Below are 16,554 nucleotides of genomic sequence, written 5' to 3'. Positions count from 1 at the left end.
CTCTTCCCTCTCCCTCTCTGTTTTCTTTTGACACTGCCATCTTCCAACGGGTTCCATCCTCCATCGGTCCTTTCCTCCCCTCCCGCGAAGCGCTCCCCGTCCCTCTCTCTCCAGCTGGGCGGTCGTCGCGCGTCACAGCACCTGAATTCGCCGCCCGGGTGGTACCGAAAACACCCCGGATTGACCGCCTGGCGCGGCCACGGATTACCCGACAAAGCCGCTGCATGGGGCTCAAATCCCTGCACATCGCGGGGTGAGAAAGCCAATCAAGGTGGTCGGGTGTAAACTCCAAATCCTCAGGTAGATTTATGTACTTATGTAAGCCCGCGGTACAGTTCGTTTTTTTTTCTCTATCGGTTTTCACTTGGAGGTGTAACTGATGGATAGGGGGTATTGGCGGGTCAGCGTGATTTGCACGCGGGGATATCGCGAGTGCCAGGCATAGTTTCGCCGTGGAAGGGGTTAGCGTGTGAAGGCCGCTAAGCTCCCGCGGCGACCGAGCGGCGCCAGTCGCCGAGCTGAGATGGGTGACGGGACGTCCGCATTCGCCGAATACCGAATACGGTCAGGTATGTTCGGTTGATCGTCTGCCGCCAGGCGACAGAGCGTTGAAGTTGGGATGATTCAGCACTGACAGCGATCAGCGAACAATTTATTAAATTTATAAACGATTTATTTAATTGTTCATCACCGTTATCCTAGACGCGGCCGTCACCACAATACATGCCATCTCATTCTCATGATCCATCGAAAAGAGACGGAACGCCTTCCCTCATGTTAACGTTTCAGATCAGTTCCGAAACTTCCGAGCCATAAGGTGTTACCGTTTCGGAGTCTTGTGATGAAAAGCGTCCCTTATCAGCATCGCCGAGTCCTATCACCGAGAGCTCCCCTCGATTCTCGTCTCCCACGGGAGCGACGTAGTTCAGAAATGTGACAATACACACGTTTATTTATTCGGCATGGAATGTTATTTTTTGATGTTATGAAGAATATTAGCCGTTTTCACGACGGGCTATCCGGCGAATGCACCGAATTTGACCAAATCTGCACCTAATCTCTTATACAGCAAACATCTTCATTTTATGAATTTATTTCAGTGTTTTAATCGACGATGCTCCCTGATAATATGACAAAGCATGGCCGCATATAAGCAATTAGTGCAACCGTAGTTGATAGCTGCTAAGAGACACACTGGACCTAAGTTGACCAAATTCGCACCTAATCTGTACCAGATGTGCACCAAATGTGTACCAGATGGCCGTCGTTAAAACGGCTATTATGTGGTGCTATATATTTTTCAAATATATTTTTCGGCTTGAACGGTCAATGGAAGAACGAGTAACGGAAGCTGCGAGTTTTGAAGTAGGAAACGAAGGAATGATTAGATGGTGATTACTAAAATTGGTCACCTGTGATCTGACCTCTGTTATTTTTACACAGCGATTTTAATAGATAATGGGAGTGAATAAAGGAGTCGGTAACTCGTTTCTGTCGACAGTCCAGTATCGAACAATCACATAACACACCTTTGTTTAGATGCGACCAGGGTTGTATACGACTCAATCAATAGCAATCAATTCAATCACGACAAATTTGGGAAACCAATCAAATCAATCAAGTCAGAGCAGTTTTCGGGAATTGATTCAATCGACTCAAACGCGACAATGAAAGGAATCAATCAACTCAATCAAACGACTCAAACCAAGATATACATTAGGTTTTTTGCCCCACCAACTTGGAAAAGTGTCCATAGCAGTCTGGTGTACCTACCTACCTACCTACCTACCTACAAAAGAAACAAAAATATTGTCATTTAAAATTATAAATTGCCATGCCATTCAAAGTTTCTATGTAATAAGGAAGGATACCTAGTGATGGACAGGTGGATCATGATATTGAGGTTCAATGGGTAGAATTGGAGCAGAAGTTTCATTTAATGGGTGCAAAATAACCCAGTAGTTGACTTCAACAAACCCAAATCACCATCTTTCACCTAAAAGTTGTCAATTTAATTTTGGCCATATTCAAGCTAAGTCATCAGGCCATCTACCCCATGTAAAGCCCCCGTCTGTCTCTTATGTGAGTTATGCGGAGCTCTTCTGAATTGAACCCTGAACATAATGAACCTACAGGGTGTTTCACTAAAAGTGTCAAAAAGTAAATGCTTATTAAAGATATATAAAATATGCAAAGCACGTGGTTGCGCACGTGGCCTTGTTGCAAATTTTTGGACATTTATGCTTAAGCCATTTAAGATATATTTTACACTCATACGGAGCGAGGGCAGGAGGCCAAAGTTACTAGTCGTTTTTTATCCTTATACAGAACAAGAACAGGTTATTTACACCGCAACAGGAGCGGTGGATTACACTTACAGTTGGTGCTATCAGAAACATTGAAACCGTACGCCGACTTTTCAGGAAACGTTTCACTCTCTCACCTCGCTATGATCCAGATTATAAAAGCTTCAAATCGCTCCCTGAGAGGTTTAAAAGGGTTCCTTTGATGCCGGTTCCAGTCCAAAAAAAGGCGGGTCGCCCCCACCTCTCGGCGGAAATGGTTGAAAAGGTCAGGGTCTTTTTAGGGCCTTTTAAGATAACAAGAAGCTTATTTCAGCATCAGAAATAGCCAAGCCCTTACAAGTTATCAAAAACAACCACTGTAACGGCTGTAGCCACCAAGAACTGGCTGGAACAGAAGTTCTCGGGCCGAATAATCAGCTGCCTCACCGCCCGCCCCTGGCCAGCGCGAAGACCCGATCTGTCACCGCTTTACTTCTGGTTTTAGTCAGTAGCTCTCGCAGAGCTGAGGAAGACTCAAGTCGCATCACTTCGGGAGCTGAAGAGCACAATGCAAGGCTTTGCCGACAGTCTGGACGCTGAAGATGAAACGGGCTGTGAGGCACCTCCGGACACGTGCGGAAACGGTGCATCAAAAGAAGGGGCGGATATGTGGAATAGGTTTGAGTGACGGTGATATCATTTTTACATATTCAAATGTCCAACAATCGCGGATGAAATGATGTGCAAATGTCCTTAGAAAACATTGTTATTATGTGCATTAGGACCTTTTACTTTTTGACACTTTTAGTGAAACACCCTGTAGCTAGGTTTCATGCCACACTGACACCATATGAAAGTGTTGAAAATGTGCTACAAATTTGACAACTTCATTAGGTATGCTTTATGAAGACAGCAGGAAAGCAGGTAGGTACCTACTTACCTGCCTAGATGTGTCACTGCCACTGGCTACCAACAGTACCACCGAAGGTAGATAGGTTATATGTGAAGAATTCAAAACATTTTATTGCAATACAATTTGAAACTGTTAGGACTGGGGGATAGGGATGAGCATTAAAAATATATTTAAAAGGAAATGGAAAGGACAGGGACTCTGGAACCACAGGATAAGTTAAAGGGACCCTCCCACCTTAACATTAGATTTGAGTTGAGATAGCCAAAATGGGGTCCCTGGCTCACAATTACCGGTTTCGGCACTCACAACATCGAGAAATGCCTTAAATCGGAAATATTGAATTTCAAAATTGCAGCATTTTGATTCAGAGGGGCTAATGCTTAGGAATACCCCTCTGAATGTGTGACGTCAGCGCAAATATCTAACGATTTTTTAATGTTTGACTAAAACGTTTTGTAGCACGCGGTGGTATATGATATTTGCGCGCAACATCTGCCGCAAACGCCGCACTTCTAAAATAAAGTCGCTAGAAACAGCGGAGATCCCAAAAAAGTAAACAAAAGTAAAAGTCTAATATCTTGAAAACCGGTGAATATTTTTCGGTGAAATTTGGTAGATATTCGTTTTCGCTCTTTCTGAACCGAGCGACATCACTTTCATGCCAATTCATAAACTTTTTCGAAGGTGGGAGGGTCCCTTTAAGGAAAAAGGAAGTAGGAAGGAAAATTAAAACGCGAAAACGGCACGGTGCGACTGCGAAAAAACAAAGAAAACGTTTTGCCGATAAGTATGCTAAGCTTTTATAAATCCTTATTCTACGTCTTTTGATTTTTTGGTAAGATGACGTCATTGATTATCATGTAGTATGGTAGATCATCATAAAATAAATCGGTTGTACAACACCAATTTCGTTTTAATTATTCTTTCATTTGAAATAAAACCACTTAATAATATTCGGTAAAATATTTTAAGGAAAATGAAATATATTAAATATGTTATGCTTAGGCTCTCAGGAGAAAATGATCAACAAACGTTCTGCTGCAAATTAAACAATGCAGCAAATTAGCTATTAATTTACGTAAACGTAATTAGCGAGACGAAAACGACGCTTTTGTTTCAGTTATTTTTGTAGGGGTTTCAGATGTGAATTATTAATTAATCACACTTTATTAGTATATTGATATAGGGCCTTGCACTTTATCATCTGGATTAAAAAAGTTTCCTGCTGAGTGCAGAAAGGTAGGTAGGTGCATCGCCAGGTTCTATCACAGGATTGGAGCAGTTATTGCAGTTGAAAGTCAAAGTTGGCTGTTCATGTTTAGGCCCTGTTCTTTATTTGGCCATCTACCCCATATTGCAGTTGTGATGACAAGCAGTTTTCAGTGTAGTTTTGTGATCTTTGATGTCATCAATTGGTGTCATTGTTTTTCGTCAACTAAAACTTATTTAAACTTTCCATTCAATCGACTCAATCATACGAGTCACTCTAATTTTCGGGAATCAAATCAGTCAACCAGTCGCTAAAGTCAAATGAGTCAGTCAACCAGTCATCTCGAAAAGTCAATCGACTCAATCCAATCAACTCAAAATACGCGTTGAATCAAATCAATCAATTCAATCGACTTGATTGGTATACAACCCTGGATGCGACTATCCCACACAACCACTGGGTGGCCGTTTATTTCAATAATCGTCCTCCCGTAAGCTGATTCTGCGGTTAGCGGTATTCCATTCGATCTCTCCTCTATCCCTCTCTGGGGTGGTCTTCCCTCCCCACAGGTGATCCCACCGCCGCCCGGTCCGCCCCCGCCCCCGCCCCCGCCCGGCGGTGGTCCGGTCCGGGCGGCGGCGGCGGGATGCCACCCGCCGCCGCCGCCGCCGCCGCCGCCGGGGGGCGTCCTTGATTGGCGAGTCGGAGAGGCCGTCGGCCGGCGCCCTCAGTGGCGTCCAGCGCGGCGCCGAGGCACCACCGCCGCCGCAGTGTGACCATGTCGACCCCGCGCCCCAGCCGGCCGCGGCACCAGCCGCCGGCGCTGGCACCAGCCGTGCTGCTGGTGCTGATCCCTCTGCTGGCCGCCGCAGCACCAGAGCTGGCCGCCTCCTGGGAGTCGGTGCGCAACTGGAGCGTGCAGCCCGTGTGCGTGCCCATCCCGCAGAACATGTCGCTGTGCCGCGACATCGGCTACTCGCAGATGCGGCTGCCCAACCTGCTGCAGCACGAGAGTATGGCGGAGGTGGTGCAACAGTCGGCCACCTGGGTGTCGCTGCTCAACCTGCGCTGCCACCCGGACACCCAGCTGTTCCTGTGCTCGCTGTACGCGCCCATCTGCCTGGAGAGCGAGATCCTGCCGTGTCGCAGCCTCTGTCAGAACGTGGAGCGGGGCTGCGCGGGGAGAATGGCAGAGTACGGCTACCCGTGGCCTGACATTGTGCGCTGCGACAAATTCGCAGAGGATAACGACATGTGCATCAAGCCGCAGGCAGACAGGAAGACCACGACAGGTGAGTCCGGCGCGGTCGGAACGTGGTACCGGTATGCGCCGGTATGTTCTTGTTGCCACTGCTCACATGCGGGATGGTAATGAACGGTGTAACATTTGGAAGGCGATGGGCTGGAGACGGTATCTATAGAGCGTTGAGATAATGCGAGCGCTGTGGGATTTAATTATACCTTATCACTTGGGTATTTAGGTCAAAGTGAGACTGTGAATAATTAAACATAAGATATGTGATGTTCAGCAAGCTTGTGTAACATTGATCATGTCTAGTTTCCCCGTTTTGTATCCTATACCTACTCGAACAGTCACGTAATTCGCCCGTGTATATAAAAAGACGATTATGCACGTTGATATACCCACTTTTACTCACCAGCCTCAAACACATTTATATGTCTTTGTCGGGTTTTATCACTCCCCGTGTCCGCTAAGCTCGACTTACTCGACTTTTCCTAAACATTTCATACGCATGTAGACCTTATTCAGTGGGTGAACGCCACGCCGCCCGGAAGCAGATGACATCCGATATGACGTACGACTGATGAGTGGGCCATGTCCGACTCCCTGACGTTATAAAGATGGTGCCGTAGCGATAAACGGTGCCCCGCGTGCATGCTAAGTGGGGAAAACGCACGTCGGGCGCCGGCAAAAGAACGATGGCCTGCCCGGTGTTGGCCATCTTGAACTAGCGAGGTGGCCATGCGAGATGATAGATAATGCAGGGCCACGTCGTGATAAATATGGACGATGTGCTAACGGACGTCACAACCACTTCTGGTTTTAGTACGCCGGTTGAATACGGAAAGGGAGAGGAGAGAGAAGAAGAGCGAGAGAGCGAGAGAGAGAGAGAGGGGGGAGAGAAAGAAAGAGAGAGAGAGAGGGGGGAGGAAGAGATACTGGAGAGAAAGGGTGGAAACGAGAGGGGGAGTAGGAAGAAAAAGAAGCGCAGAGAAAGAATGAAGAATTTAAGTGAATATTTAATTACAATTACCGTCCATACTCTGTTGAACACATAGCGTTAATTTTGGCATTTTCCTCGCCACGGGATGGCGAGCACGCTCGTTTGTTTTTACCAAAGATCAGTTTGCAGCGAAACGGCTAAAGCAGTCGCTACTGCAATTCTTAGCCGGGGAGTTAGGAAATAGGAATATACCTAAAGCCTTTCCTTACCTTAGTAAACACAAAAGAAACCCAAATTGCCCGTGCCTAGTTGTACCACAGGCAACTTCAAACGGGACGTAAAAGCATCTTTTTTCATACTGTGTGGCCAAATATTGTATTTCTGATTGACGTAAGGAAGTATTTTAATGCTTACATTAGCCTGACATTAGCCATTTAAACCTCCACCACCAATAAAAAGTTTCCGGCGAAAGGCGTATTCACAAGGGCTCCGGAAATAGACGAAAAGGATCAGACGAAAAGGACCGGAAATAGACGAAAAGTTACAATGAACCCCAAAAGTGCAGGCGACTGTTGTGCACAAGGGACATGTGATACATAATTTCAGGGCAAATGAATTGTCGGGATTGCACATCGGGCAATCTACGTCCGTTCTTTGCTCCTCTTCCCTCATTCAGCCCCATTCCAAGACGTGTTGGGATCGTCGAGCAATTACAGGCTAGCGCTGAGCAGCGAGCATCGTTCAGCAGCGATCGCCTCCGATCCTCGACACTACAGAGCCCGGTGAGCGGCGCTGCAGCAGCTGACGTGGGAACCGGTTTAGTGCTCAGCGGCGTGAGGCAGATCGACAACCTGCTCTCGCACCGTCTTCTCTCCTTTCTGTATTTTCCGACCCTTTCCGCATCACCGCTACTGTTTCCCTGTTTGTTATTCTCTGTCTCTGTCTCTCTGTCTCTCTCTGTCTGTCTGGCTCTCTCTCTCTTTCTCTCTCTCCCTCTCTCTCTCTCTCTCTCTCTCTCTCTCTCAGTGGCGGATCCAGGGGGGGGGGGGGGAAATGGGCATTTGCCTCCCCCCAAACGGCATAATTTTAACACTACGCCTATGGACGATGCATGGAAAGAATCAATAAATTGTTATGGTTTGCCCCCCCCCCAAAAAAAAACTCTGAGCTGGATCCGCCTCTGCAGTCTCTCTCTCCTTCTCTCTCTCTCTCTCACCCTCCCTTTGGCTCTCTCCCTCTCTCTCTCTCCTTCTCTCCCTCTGTCCCTTTCCCTCTCGTTCTCCCTCTCTATGTCCCTTCCTCACTGCCTTCTCTCCTTTCCTCTTTTATCTCTTCCCATGCAATTTAATCAGCCTTGAGTCTAACTGACATGCTCCGATCATTCACCTCTGATTCGGACTCCTCCTCCTCCACCTCCTTTTCTGCCATTATTTTTGTGTGCTCCTGAAACGACGTTCCACGTCTCGTTTCCTCTCTGTTTCGCCGCTGGTCTGGTACATAAATACATTTGATGATTTCCGAATCACAAATGTAGTAGACATAGGTACTGACTGCTGTGAAGTTACATCGTGAATAAAAAGGTGGACATTATGCCTACGATTTCGAAATTTAGTTCATGCGATAGCATTTAGCCTCTATTTGTAATTCGGAAAACGGGAGGGTGTCATATGGTTGAAATTTGAAAGTAATAAGAAACTTCTAGTAAGGGAGACACCTCTTGCTCTTGCAGATAAACCTATGCGATAGTATCGACAAGCCTTTTACTTACCTTCACTACTGAGCTAATCTTATGATATAAATCGAGCAGTGCTTAGCTTATATCAGTGCGGCCACTTTGTCAAGATGAAGTCAGATGAACCTTATCGCATAACTACGCCTTTTAGTTGCATCATCGCTCAGCATTTTGAAATTCTCCGCATCCTTTCGGCATGTTTAACATCCCTGAAGTGCTTAACCGCTTGTAACCGTTGTAGACCAAACGTAGATTCGCCCTCTCCGAGCCATATCTTAAAGCTGTAAGTATGCAGCTAACATAAAATACCACAGCAAACGATTTTTTTAAAATATCACATGCTATGCTGATGTACATAAGCACAAGCAGTTCACCACTGGAACCTTCCCATATATGCAGCTTATTGTAGGCAAACAAGTTAAAACCGCAAGCTCAAATCCCGCGATCACGACGTCGTCATTTATCTCATGTTTGTGTCGTTTTAATTATCCATGCTTTAAGCATCTGACATTTACTTAAATTGCCGGATTATATGAACAGCTGGCTGTTCTGGACTTTGGGTGACAGGCACACAAGCGAGTAGTAAGGAATTTGCCAAAGAATGAGCAAATAATAGTTTGGTATAGAGAAAAACACAAGACACAATTAACAGCGCTGTTTTTCACTTGATTGGATTATCAATTCCTGTCACGTAGGCATCTGCAGATAATATTTGTCTTGGAATCATGTGGTCTATTGTCGGCGTTCGTGTCTCGACTGGAGCCGTCGATGTGCCGATCACTATACCATGACCGGAGCAGCTTAGCCGGTCCGGCCGTTTAGCCAATCACGCTGGTACCGGTTATAGAGGCCCCGTCAGCCACCGGCCCCCTGCGGCGAGGGAGGTGCGCTCTGTACCTCCACTGCCTCCGGCGCTATACACCCAGTCTGCAATATGTCAGCTGAACCCAAATAGACAGCGTAATTTACTGTGATTGTACGGTGGAAGCGGGATTCCCGAATAGCGCGATCTGATATCGGTCGCTAGCTTTAGGCGAATGTGGTCATCAGTCATGGACCCAAGTGGGCTATAGCTTCAGGGCGATTTTCTTTTGGTGGATGACTGATGACATGTGTATTTCGGTGTTTAATTCCTGAATAAATTGCGGATCTATGTTAGGTTGGTGCAGGAAGATACATACGAAGATGTATATAACGACGCTATAGAAACTTCAAACGCGATAGCCCATGGAGCTAAGAAATGCGAATACTACCTCGCCGCTTTGCGTTTCGCTTTTGGTAACTATAAGAAAACTGCGAATTAGCGTCCCGTTCGTACCCACTAATTAAGTGTGTACGAAGACGGGATAATAGCAGTGATTGTATACCAGCGGTAAATTGGCCAGAAGAAAGACTGAATGTAAATTAGCTTTATTTATGATCGTAGAAGAAGACTGGAGATAAAAAGAGGGCGAATAGAGGATGATAGAGCATGAGGAAGAGAAAGATGCTATGGCATTGAGATGAAAGAGGAGAGACGGCAGGAGAAAAGGGAAAAGTAAAAAAGAGGTGGAAGGGGGAAGAGAGAGAGAGAGAGAGAGAGAGAGAGAGAGAGAGAGAGAGAGAGAGAGAGAGAGAGAGAGAGAGAGAGAGGGGGATTTGGCTCAAAAATTTCAAAAATCCGAGATAGCAGTTTTGTAGCTCTGTTTGTTCTACACCTTTTATGTCTTAATTATTTTTCTGTACCTTCAAAGCTGTAGGCAAAAAGAGGGCGAAGCTCTTCTCGCGAAGGTCTTTTTTCGGTCGAATATGGCAGAACATGACGTCATTCTGACGTCATTTGTGGCCAACCTATCATAGCCTCTGAATTTTTTTTGACACAATGTGTAAAATTGACGCCCGGAGAGGTCCTGAAGGTTTGGTGGCGATATCTTCAGCCGTTTAGGAGACATCGACGGAAAAGGACAGGGGGGCCTTTTCGCCCCCCCCCCCCCCTACGGGGCGCGGGTTAACACGCCCATCTTCCCGCAAATTCTTGATCGAGTAGGGGCAAACGGCTAGGGGAGCAATCGAACCTCTTCCATATACATTGATGGCTGTGGAAACGCCAATACGGACCAGTTACTAAACGTTGCACGGTGTTTATAACAACAAAAAGCATCAATAATTACAAACATAACCACACGACGGCTGAATCATGCCTATCCCTAAAAATTCCGATTCCTCCTCAGCCAGTAGCCACCATGTCTTCTCTTGAAGCACAAGATGAATGCCCGCACAGCCCACCGGGCATGTCCGCCTATCCAGCGAGTCAGTGCTGGAAGTGCCGTGTTTGTCGCTGCTATCAGCGATTCAAGCGAGACTCGGCTACCGCGCGCGCCACCATCGCTCGCGCTGACACCGGCCATAAATACATCACGGCTATTTTGACAGGAGCACCCCTGCGGCGCTGCTGCTGCCGTCCAGCGCGGATGCGTGCCCGACATTCTGAGATAGCCCAGCCGTGCGGGTGTTTGGCACACCCGTCACCCGCGTATGTGTGCACGGCGAGCGGGTCCCAGGGGCGGCGTCAGGCCACTGGATGGGTGGGATGGTATGGGGCAAGTGAAAACTCGGCGCAAACACGGCACAGGAAACTACACAGACGATAACGGGGCTGGGAGAGATAAGACAATTCTGGTGTTTGTGTCACCCGGCATCAGAGGAGACCCACATTCTGGATTACTTGGATAAGCATCAGCTCATCTCTCTCTCTCTCTCTCTCTCTCTCTCTCTCTCTCTCTCTCTCTCTCTCTCTCTCTCTCTCTCTCTCTCTCTCTCTCTCTCTCTCTCTCTCTCTCTCTCTCTCTCTCTCTCTCTCTCCCTCCATCCGGGAACCCGGACTCTGCTGACCAGAACCGATAGCGTTGACGCAGTAGTGACGTGGTCGCGACCACACGAACGCCCATGACCGTATGCATGTAAATAAACATAGGCCATCCGACCCGCTGCAAGAACCGTTACACATTGTCCCAGGAATAAATATACGTGATACATCACATGCGAGAGCCGAGAGGCATGTCTCCTTTTATTAAGTTCTCGGAACTCGAGGCAGCTCCGGCTATTATCTATTGGATAAATCATGTAGGTATGCAGTTATGTGGCACGCTTTTGTTGGAAGCAATCATCGACTGTAACACTTAAAGATGCAGCATTCAACCACGGCAGTCCCTTCAAAAACTTCACCCACCCAGTAGCCAATGCCTGAATGCCTCGCCCGTATGTGAGCCGTTTGTTACACGCTGATGTTGCGTTGCAGTCTCCATTACTCCGCTGTTGTCGCGCTCAGTGTCTGCCAGGTAGGCTGACCCGCAGGGCACCGAAACACTGCGGCGCAGTATCAGCCACTCGTTACTTGAAGTATTTGGTAGCAGAGTTACAAATGCAGGTTTATAACAGTACAAAATGCTTGTTCGACACTGATTACACTACGAGTATTCCACCACCCGAACTTCAATATTTTTGTGAAGAACGTTACGGTCTGTCTTCAATTATCATCAAAGCTTTAGCTCGCATATGATGCTGCGAATTCAGTGGATGCTGCATACCTATACCCATCAGCGTCAGCTACCTACACTATTGGAAAAGTCCAAACGTTTCGCTCCGAGCCGTCTGGGCCGTGCTGGCGCCAGCTCCCGCAGCGCCACGCTGTTCTTGTGCCTCTCGGCTGCGGCGGACCGAGGCCTCCCCTCCCTCCCATCCTCCCCAGTTGGGCCTCCCTTCCAGCACCGTTTATCTGACCCCGGCCCTCGGACGACCTCGCCGCGTCAGCTGTCCAGATGACGTCATTTGACGGCGTGACGTCAGCTGAGGCAAACCTGCCTTCGTTCTCCCCTCCTCTATCTATCTTCTGTGTGCTCTGTGCACTCTGCCCCGTCGCTGCAGAGATTCGACTGGCGGTTGACCGAAGCGGTGGAAGGGTGCATCTCAAGGCCACAGTCGAGCAGGATACCAGCGTGCCGTGCTTATCACAGTACGGTTTGGTTCTCGAGTACGATATCGTTTTTAACAGCAATTTTGTCCGATCGTGCTGAGCTTATCACAGGCCGGTTCGGTTCTTGGGTAGGTACCGGATATCGTTTTTAGCTGCACTGCACGCTCATCCAAGGGACTTATCTGGAATCTATGTAGTACCAACCAGTCATAAGGTAGGTCAAAAGTATCAAAGTTCTGTACCGTGTACCGTCACTAGTTTACCACTTAGGTACCCTGTGGCGATGGGTAAGATTCTTCTGGCTGACGAGTTTACCACAACCTTCCTGATTTCCCCGCAATCACAGTCAGCGCAGAGGAATTTCAATTTGGTATTTACACCCTGCAAGAGCAAATTATGACTGGCATCTCTCTTGCGGCAGCTTTCAACTCACCTCGGCCATGCGACGTTTATGCACGCCAGCAGCAGAATGTGCCTTCAGAGGCATGCAGTGAGTCATTGATGGACGTAAGCTAATTGATAAAGCAATAAATCTGAACGGCATTTTGGCTATTATCATGCACATTCTTAGTCCATCGTCTGTAATTGGCTGCGGTCTCGATGATGTTTGGCCAAAAGCGACATAGAGCGAACTGGCCTCATGGATTGACACCACTAATATGCTAAATCTATATATTTAATTCTACATTGCTCCGTTAGAATAAGGGTCCGACAAAACACCATCTAACATAACGTGTAGAAAATGCGCCTTCTTTCATTTTTATCTTGTCAACCAGAGCCCTTCTTGTACCAATTGATCTGAATGGCATTGGATTCCGGATTTAGATTATCACAAACCCAGTGGGGCACATTTTAGCTCGTATGTAATATGTATACCTAATGTAGCTATCTAGAGTTTTATCACTCCGAAGCTGAGTCAGCGTAGCTTCGGATGCATTAGTCAAATGTAGTCGTAAACCGCTTGCGGATTCATCACGTGGACCCATTCATATTCTTTCCGACTTCATTCTCGAGCAACTACGGCGAATCACATAATATCGCCATTCAGCACTGAATAGACGTGCATGTGGATTAGCTTCGTTAAAACGTCGTGTTTCGCTTTCAAGTTGCCTCTGCCCAGCACGCGAGGGCCAACGTTCCGCATTCTGGCACCGATGCCAGACGAGACATGATGACATGTCGGAAAACAAGTCTTCAGTGAAACAGTAAAAACAGGGAAAAATGTCCGATTGCAGTCCAAATATCAGTAAAACAGCCATCATCGCTACCGTCATGGGTCGGTCTCTTCTGCACCGCGGCAAGTTTGCCAAACAAAACGGGTTAGCGACCTGCATGACCATCAAAGATCTCCGAAGCAAGATTGATAATTTTCATGTTACGACAGACATGAAAATGCCCCAGTGTACCGTCAAAGCACGTACCAAAGCCCCGTCTTCGTACTGGAGTCCGGACCTACGTAAAGTTGATGCAAGAATAAGTCGCCATGTTGACATGCCTCCTTTGTTTTCTCCCACAGTTGAGGAGCCGAAGAAGGCGGAATGCGAGGTGTGTGAGCAGCCAGAGACCAAGGAGAGCATCATGGATCACTTCTGCCGCGCCGACGTCGGTGAGCAATCGAAGAAAAACCTAGGTTCTAAAGCGTCGACAGATTAATTGGACAGATTAATTTTATCGTCACTCATTAGTTTGTTGACTACAACTTACTGTTTCCATAGATGCAAAACTAAATTCAGTACACTAGAGTCGTTCAATCCATCGACATTCTTATTTTGTTTATACTCTTGTCGCGATTGTTTATACATACTAAAAAGCCTATATGTTCAGAACTCGAAGACAAATTTATAGTCCTAATACCCCTCCCCCTTCTCTGTCTGCGGCAGTTTTGGTCTCCAAGTTCCGCCGGTTGCGGCCGCAGCGCGCACAGCTCGGCAAGGGCCGCCTCTTCAAACCCCAGTCGGCCCCCAAGGAGCAGCGGCGCGCCCTGCGAAGACCTCGACTCGCGTGGAGTCACGACTCGTCCTGCTGTCCGGCCGTGAAGGAGCGCGCCGGGAAATACCTGGTGATGGCCAGGAGGAACCAGGGCGGACAGCTGGTGCCCACACTGGTGATGCCTTGGAAACGAGACCGGGTGAGTGAGTGAGTGAGTGAGTGAGTGAGTGAGGTAGTGAGTGAGTGAAAGAGTGAGTGAGTGAGTGAGTGAGGGAGGGAGGGAGGGTGGGTGGGTGAGTGAGTGAGTGAGTGAGTGAGTGAGTGAGTGAGTGAGTGAGTGAGTGAGTGAGTGAGTGAGTGAGTGGGTGGGTGGGTGAGTGAGTGAGGGGGTAAGTGATTGATTGATTGAGTGAGTGAGTGAGTGAGTGAGTGAGTGAATGAGTGAGTGAGTGAGTGAGTGAGTGAGTGAGTGAGTGAGGTGGGAGACAATGAACTACCAAGGACTAGGTCGGAGACGAGTGAATGATGTAGGGTCTATGGGGAAAGTCCCAAAGCTTGACGAGGAGAAATGCGGGATGTATTGTTAGCATAAGTAGTCAATGGGCCTCATAAGGTGGCTGACGATCATCAGACCAAGAAAGAAGTTGTAGCTTTCCTGACGCAGTACGCACGCCTGACACGTTGTGATTTGTGTACGCTAAGCGGCTAACAAATCTTCAGATCGCAAAACCGAGTAGAGGGTAGGATTATGATTAAACTAAGCCAAATGAGAGAAAACATCACGGAACCTTTGATAGTGTCACAACGAGTCGAGCAAACGTGGTCAATGCTCAACAGTGCAATAAATATGATGCGACTTCGATGACACATATAAAGCGTTAAATATCTTCTACGGCTATAGTATTCTGGGAACGCATTAGAGATTAAACAGGTGCTCAGTACTTCATGTTAAAAACAATCATGAACTTCATTTCTCCAAAACAGCGAGGCATCTAGATTACCGACGCTCTTACTAATGACTACTAAGTGCTAGATAGACAATAAGCTTTATAAATAGTCCTGATACCTTGGGTGTAAGATTGGATATGTGAAACTGCAACAACTCGCAAGCACAAATATCCAGCTAATGCGAACTAAAAAAAAGTCACTTTTGCTAGCATATGATACTGAAGCCCCTTTAATAAAGGCATACTCATTTGCATCGATCAATACCGTGTGTGTTTCGTCAGCGCCTACAAAGCCAGACACCTTCACATATGAATCGCTCATGACCTTCTCGCCTGCCAGCCCTTTTAGTGACCTCGCCCCCTGTCCCCCGGCAGCTGTTCCGGTCAGTTCGCGGCCTGATGCGACGTTTCGACTGTTCCGACTCCCGTACCATCCAGGAGCAGATTCTGCCCTCGGCCGTCCGCGGTGGCGGCAAGCGAGGCCGAAGCAAATCGGGCCGTCGCCGCCGACCCAAGCGGCCCCGCCGGCGGCAGGGAGGTCGCCGGAGGGGGTCGAGAGGTCGCAAACAGGGGGCCAGGCGCCGGGGAAGGGGAAAGAACCGAAAGAACCAGACGACCACCACCGTGCCGCCAGCGACGACGGTGTGAAGTGGGAGAGAAGGCGACACGACAGTCAGCAAGCTATAGATGAACCCACAGAGACACGAGGGGCTCCAGAGAAAACTCGAGCTGATGCGTTCACTGTGCGCGTGGCTGCTGAACTATGAATGTGATCTGTGAAAAGTGACGATCAACAGAGGACTAGACCCGAAATCGCTGAGACGACCGCGGCTCTGCGCTAGCGTCGAGGCAAAACAATTTCAGTGACGTGAGCGGCACTGGACTGAGCGGGCGGATGAATATTGTATACGCCGAGCTCAAAGTACTCCCGAAACACCCTCGCCAGTTGGGCAGGGAACGGTACAGTGCAGCCCGGTAGAGTACATCGGATACAGTGCAGCTCCGTCAACCGTACCGGGCGGGCGGACCCGCAATAGCGCGTGATCGCGATAGGTGCCATGTCGTGGACTACACGTGTGATAAGTGTGTTGTGTTTTGAACACTGGGTGGGTCCCGTCGCGGTATGTTGGCGCAGTTGTGCAAACGAAAGCCGTCGGAACGGCGACCGGGGAGGCGCAGGGTTTGTAATTGTTACATGGAGTATTACATGTAATTGTTACTCTGCAAAATATAAATATCGTTGTAACTTGCAGTGACTTGCTACAAGTTGATAATGGATGGATACAAAACGTGCGGTAGATAGTGTCTGAACATCTTCAAAGACACAAGTAAATACTCAAGGAGCCATAGGAAAGAAAAAATGGAGCCCTGCATTTGCATAAGATTGGCCAGTAGACACG

At 47.9% G+C, this 16,554-nt stretch overlaps 1 protein-coding gene across 1 annotated transcript; it reads left to right on the top strand.

The window, feature by feature from the left end:
• The first annotated feature begins 4,903 nt into the window (after positions 1-4,903).
• On the top strand, positions 4,904-16,403 carry LOC122378943 (secreted frizzled-related protein 5-like). The gene is made up of 4 exons (XM_043360659.1): positions 4,904-5,700; positions 13,795-13,884; positions 14,159-14,406; positions 15,530-16,403. The coding sequence occupies exons 1-4, from the start codon at positions 5,187-5,189 to the stop codon at positions 15,800-15,802; spliced, it is 1,125 nt and encodes a 374-aa protein (XP_043216594.1). The 5' UTR covers positions 4,904-5,186; the 3' UTR covers positions 15,803-16,403.
• Positions 16,404-16,554: the final 151 nt, after the last annotated feature.

This window comes from Amphibalanus amphitrite, unplaced genomic scaffold (assembly GCF_019059575.1).
Source record: "Amphibalanus amphitrite isolate SeventyFive unplaced genomic scaffold, NRLGWU_Aamphi_draft 000068F_arrow, whole genome shotgun sequence".
Classification (NCBI taxonomy): domain Eukaryota; kingdom Metazoa; phylum Arthropoda; class Thecostraca; order Balanomorpha; family Balanidae; genus Amphibalanus; species Amphibalanus amphitrite.
The sequence above is the reverse complement of the archived record's forward strand: the minus strand, read 5'-3'. Positions and strand labels throughout refer to the sequence as shown.

Bases quoted from the DNA above. Each gene is read 5' to 3' on its own strand.
- LOC122378943 (XM_043360659.1), top strand. From the start codon at position 5,187: ATGTCGACCCCGCGCCCCAGCCGGCCGCGGCACCAGCCGCCGGCGCTG. The intron at 5,701-13,794 runs GTGAGTCCGGCG...TTTCTCCCACAG, and splicing joins AGACAGGAAGACCACGACAG to TTGAGGAGCCGAAGAAGGCG. The intron at 13,885-14,158 runs GTGAGCAATCGA...TGTCTGCGGCAG, and splicing joins CTTCTGCCGCGCCGACGTCG to TTTTGGTCTCCAAGTTCCGC.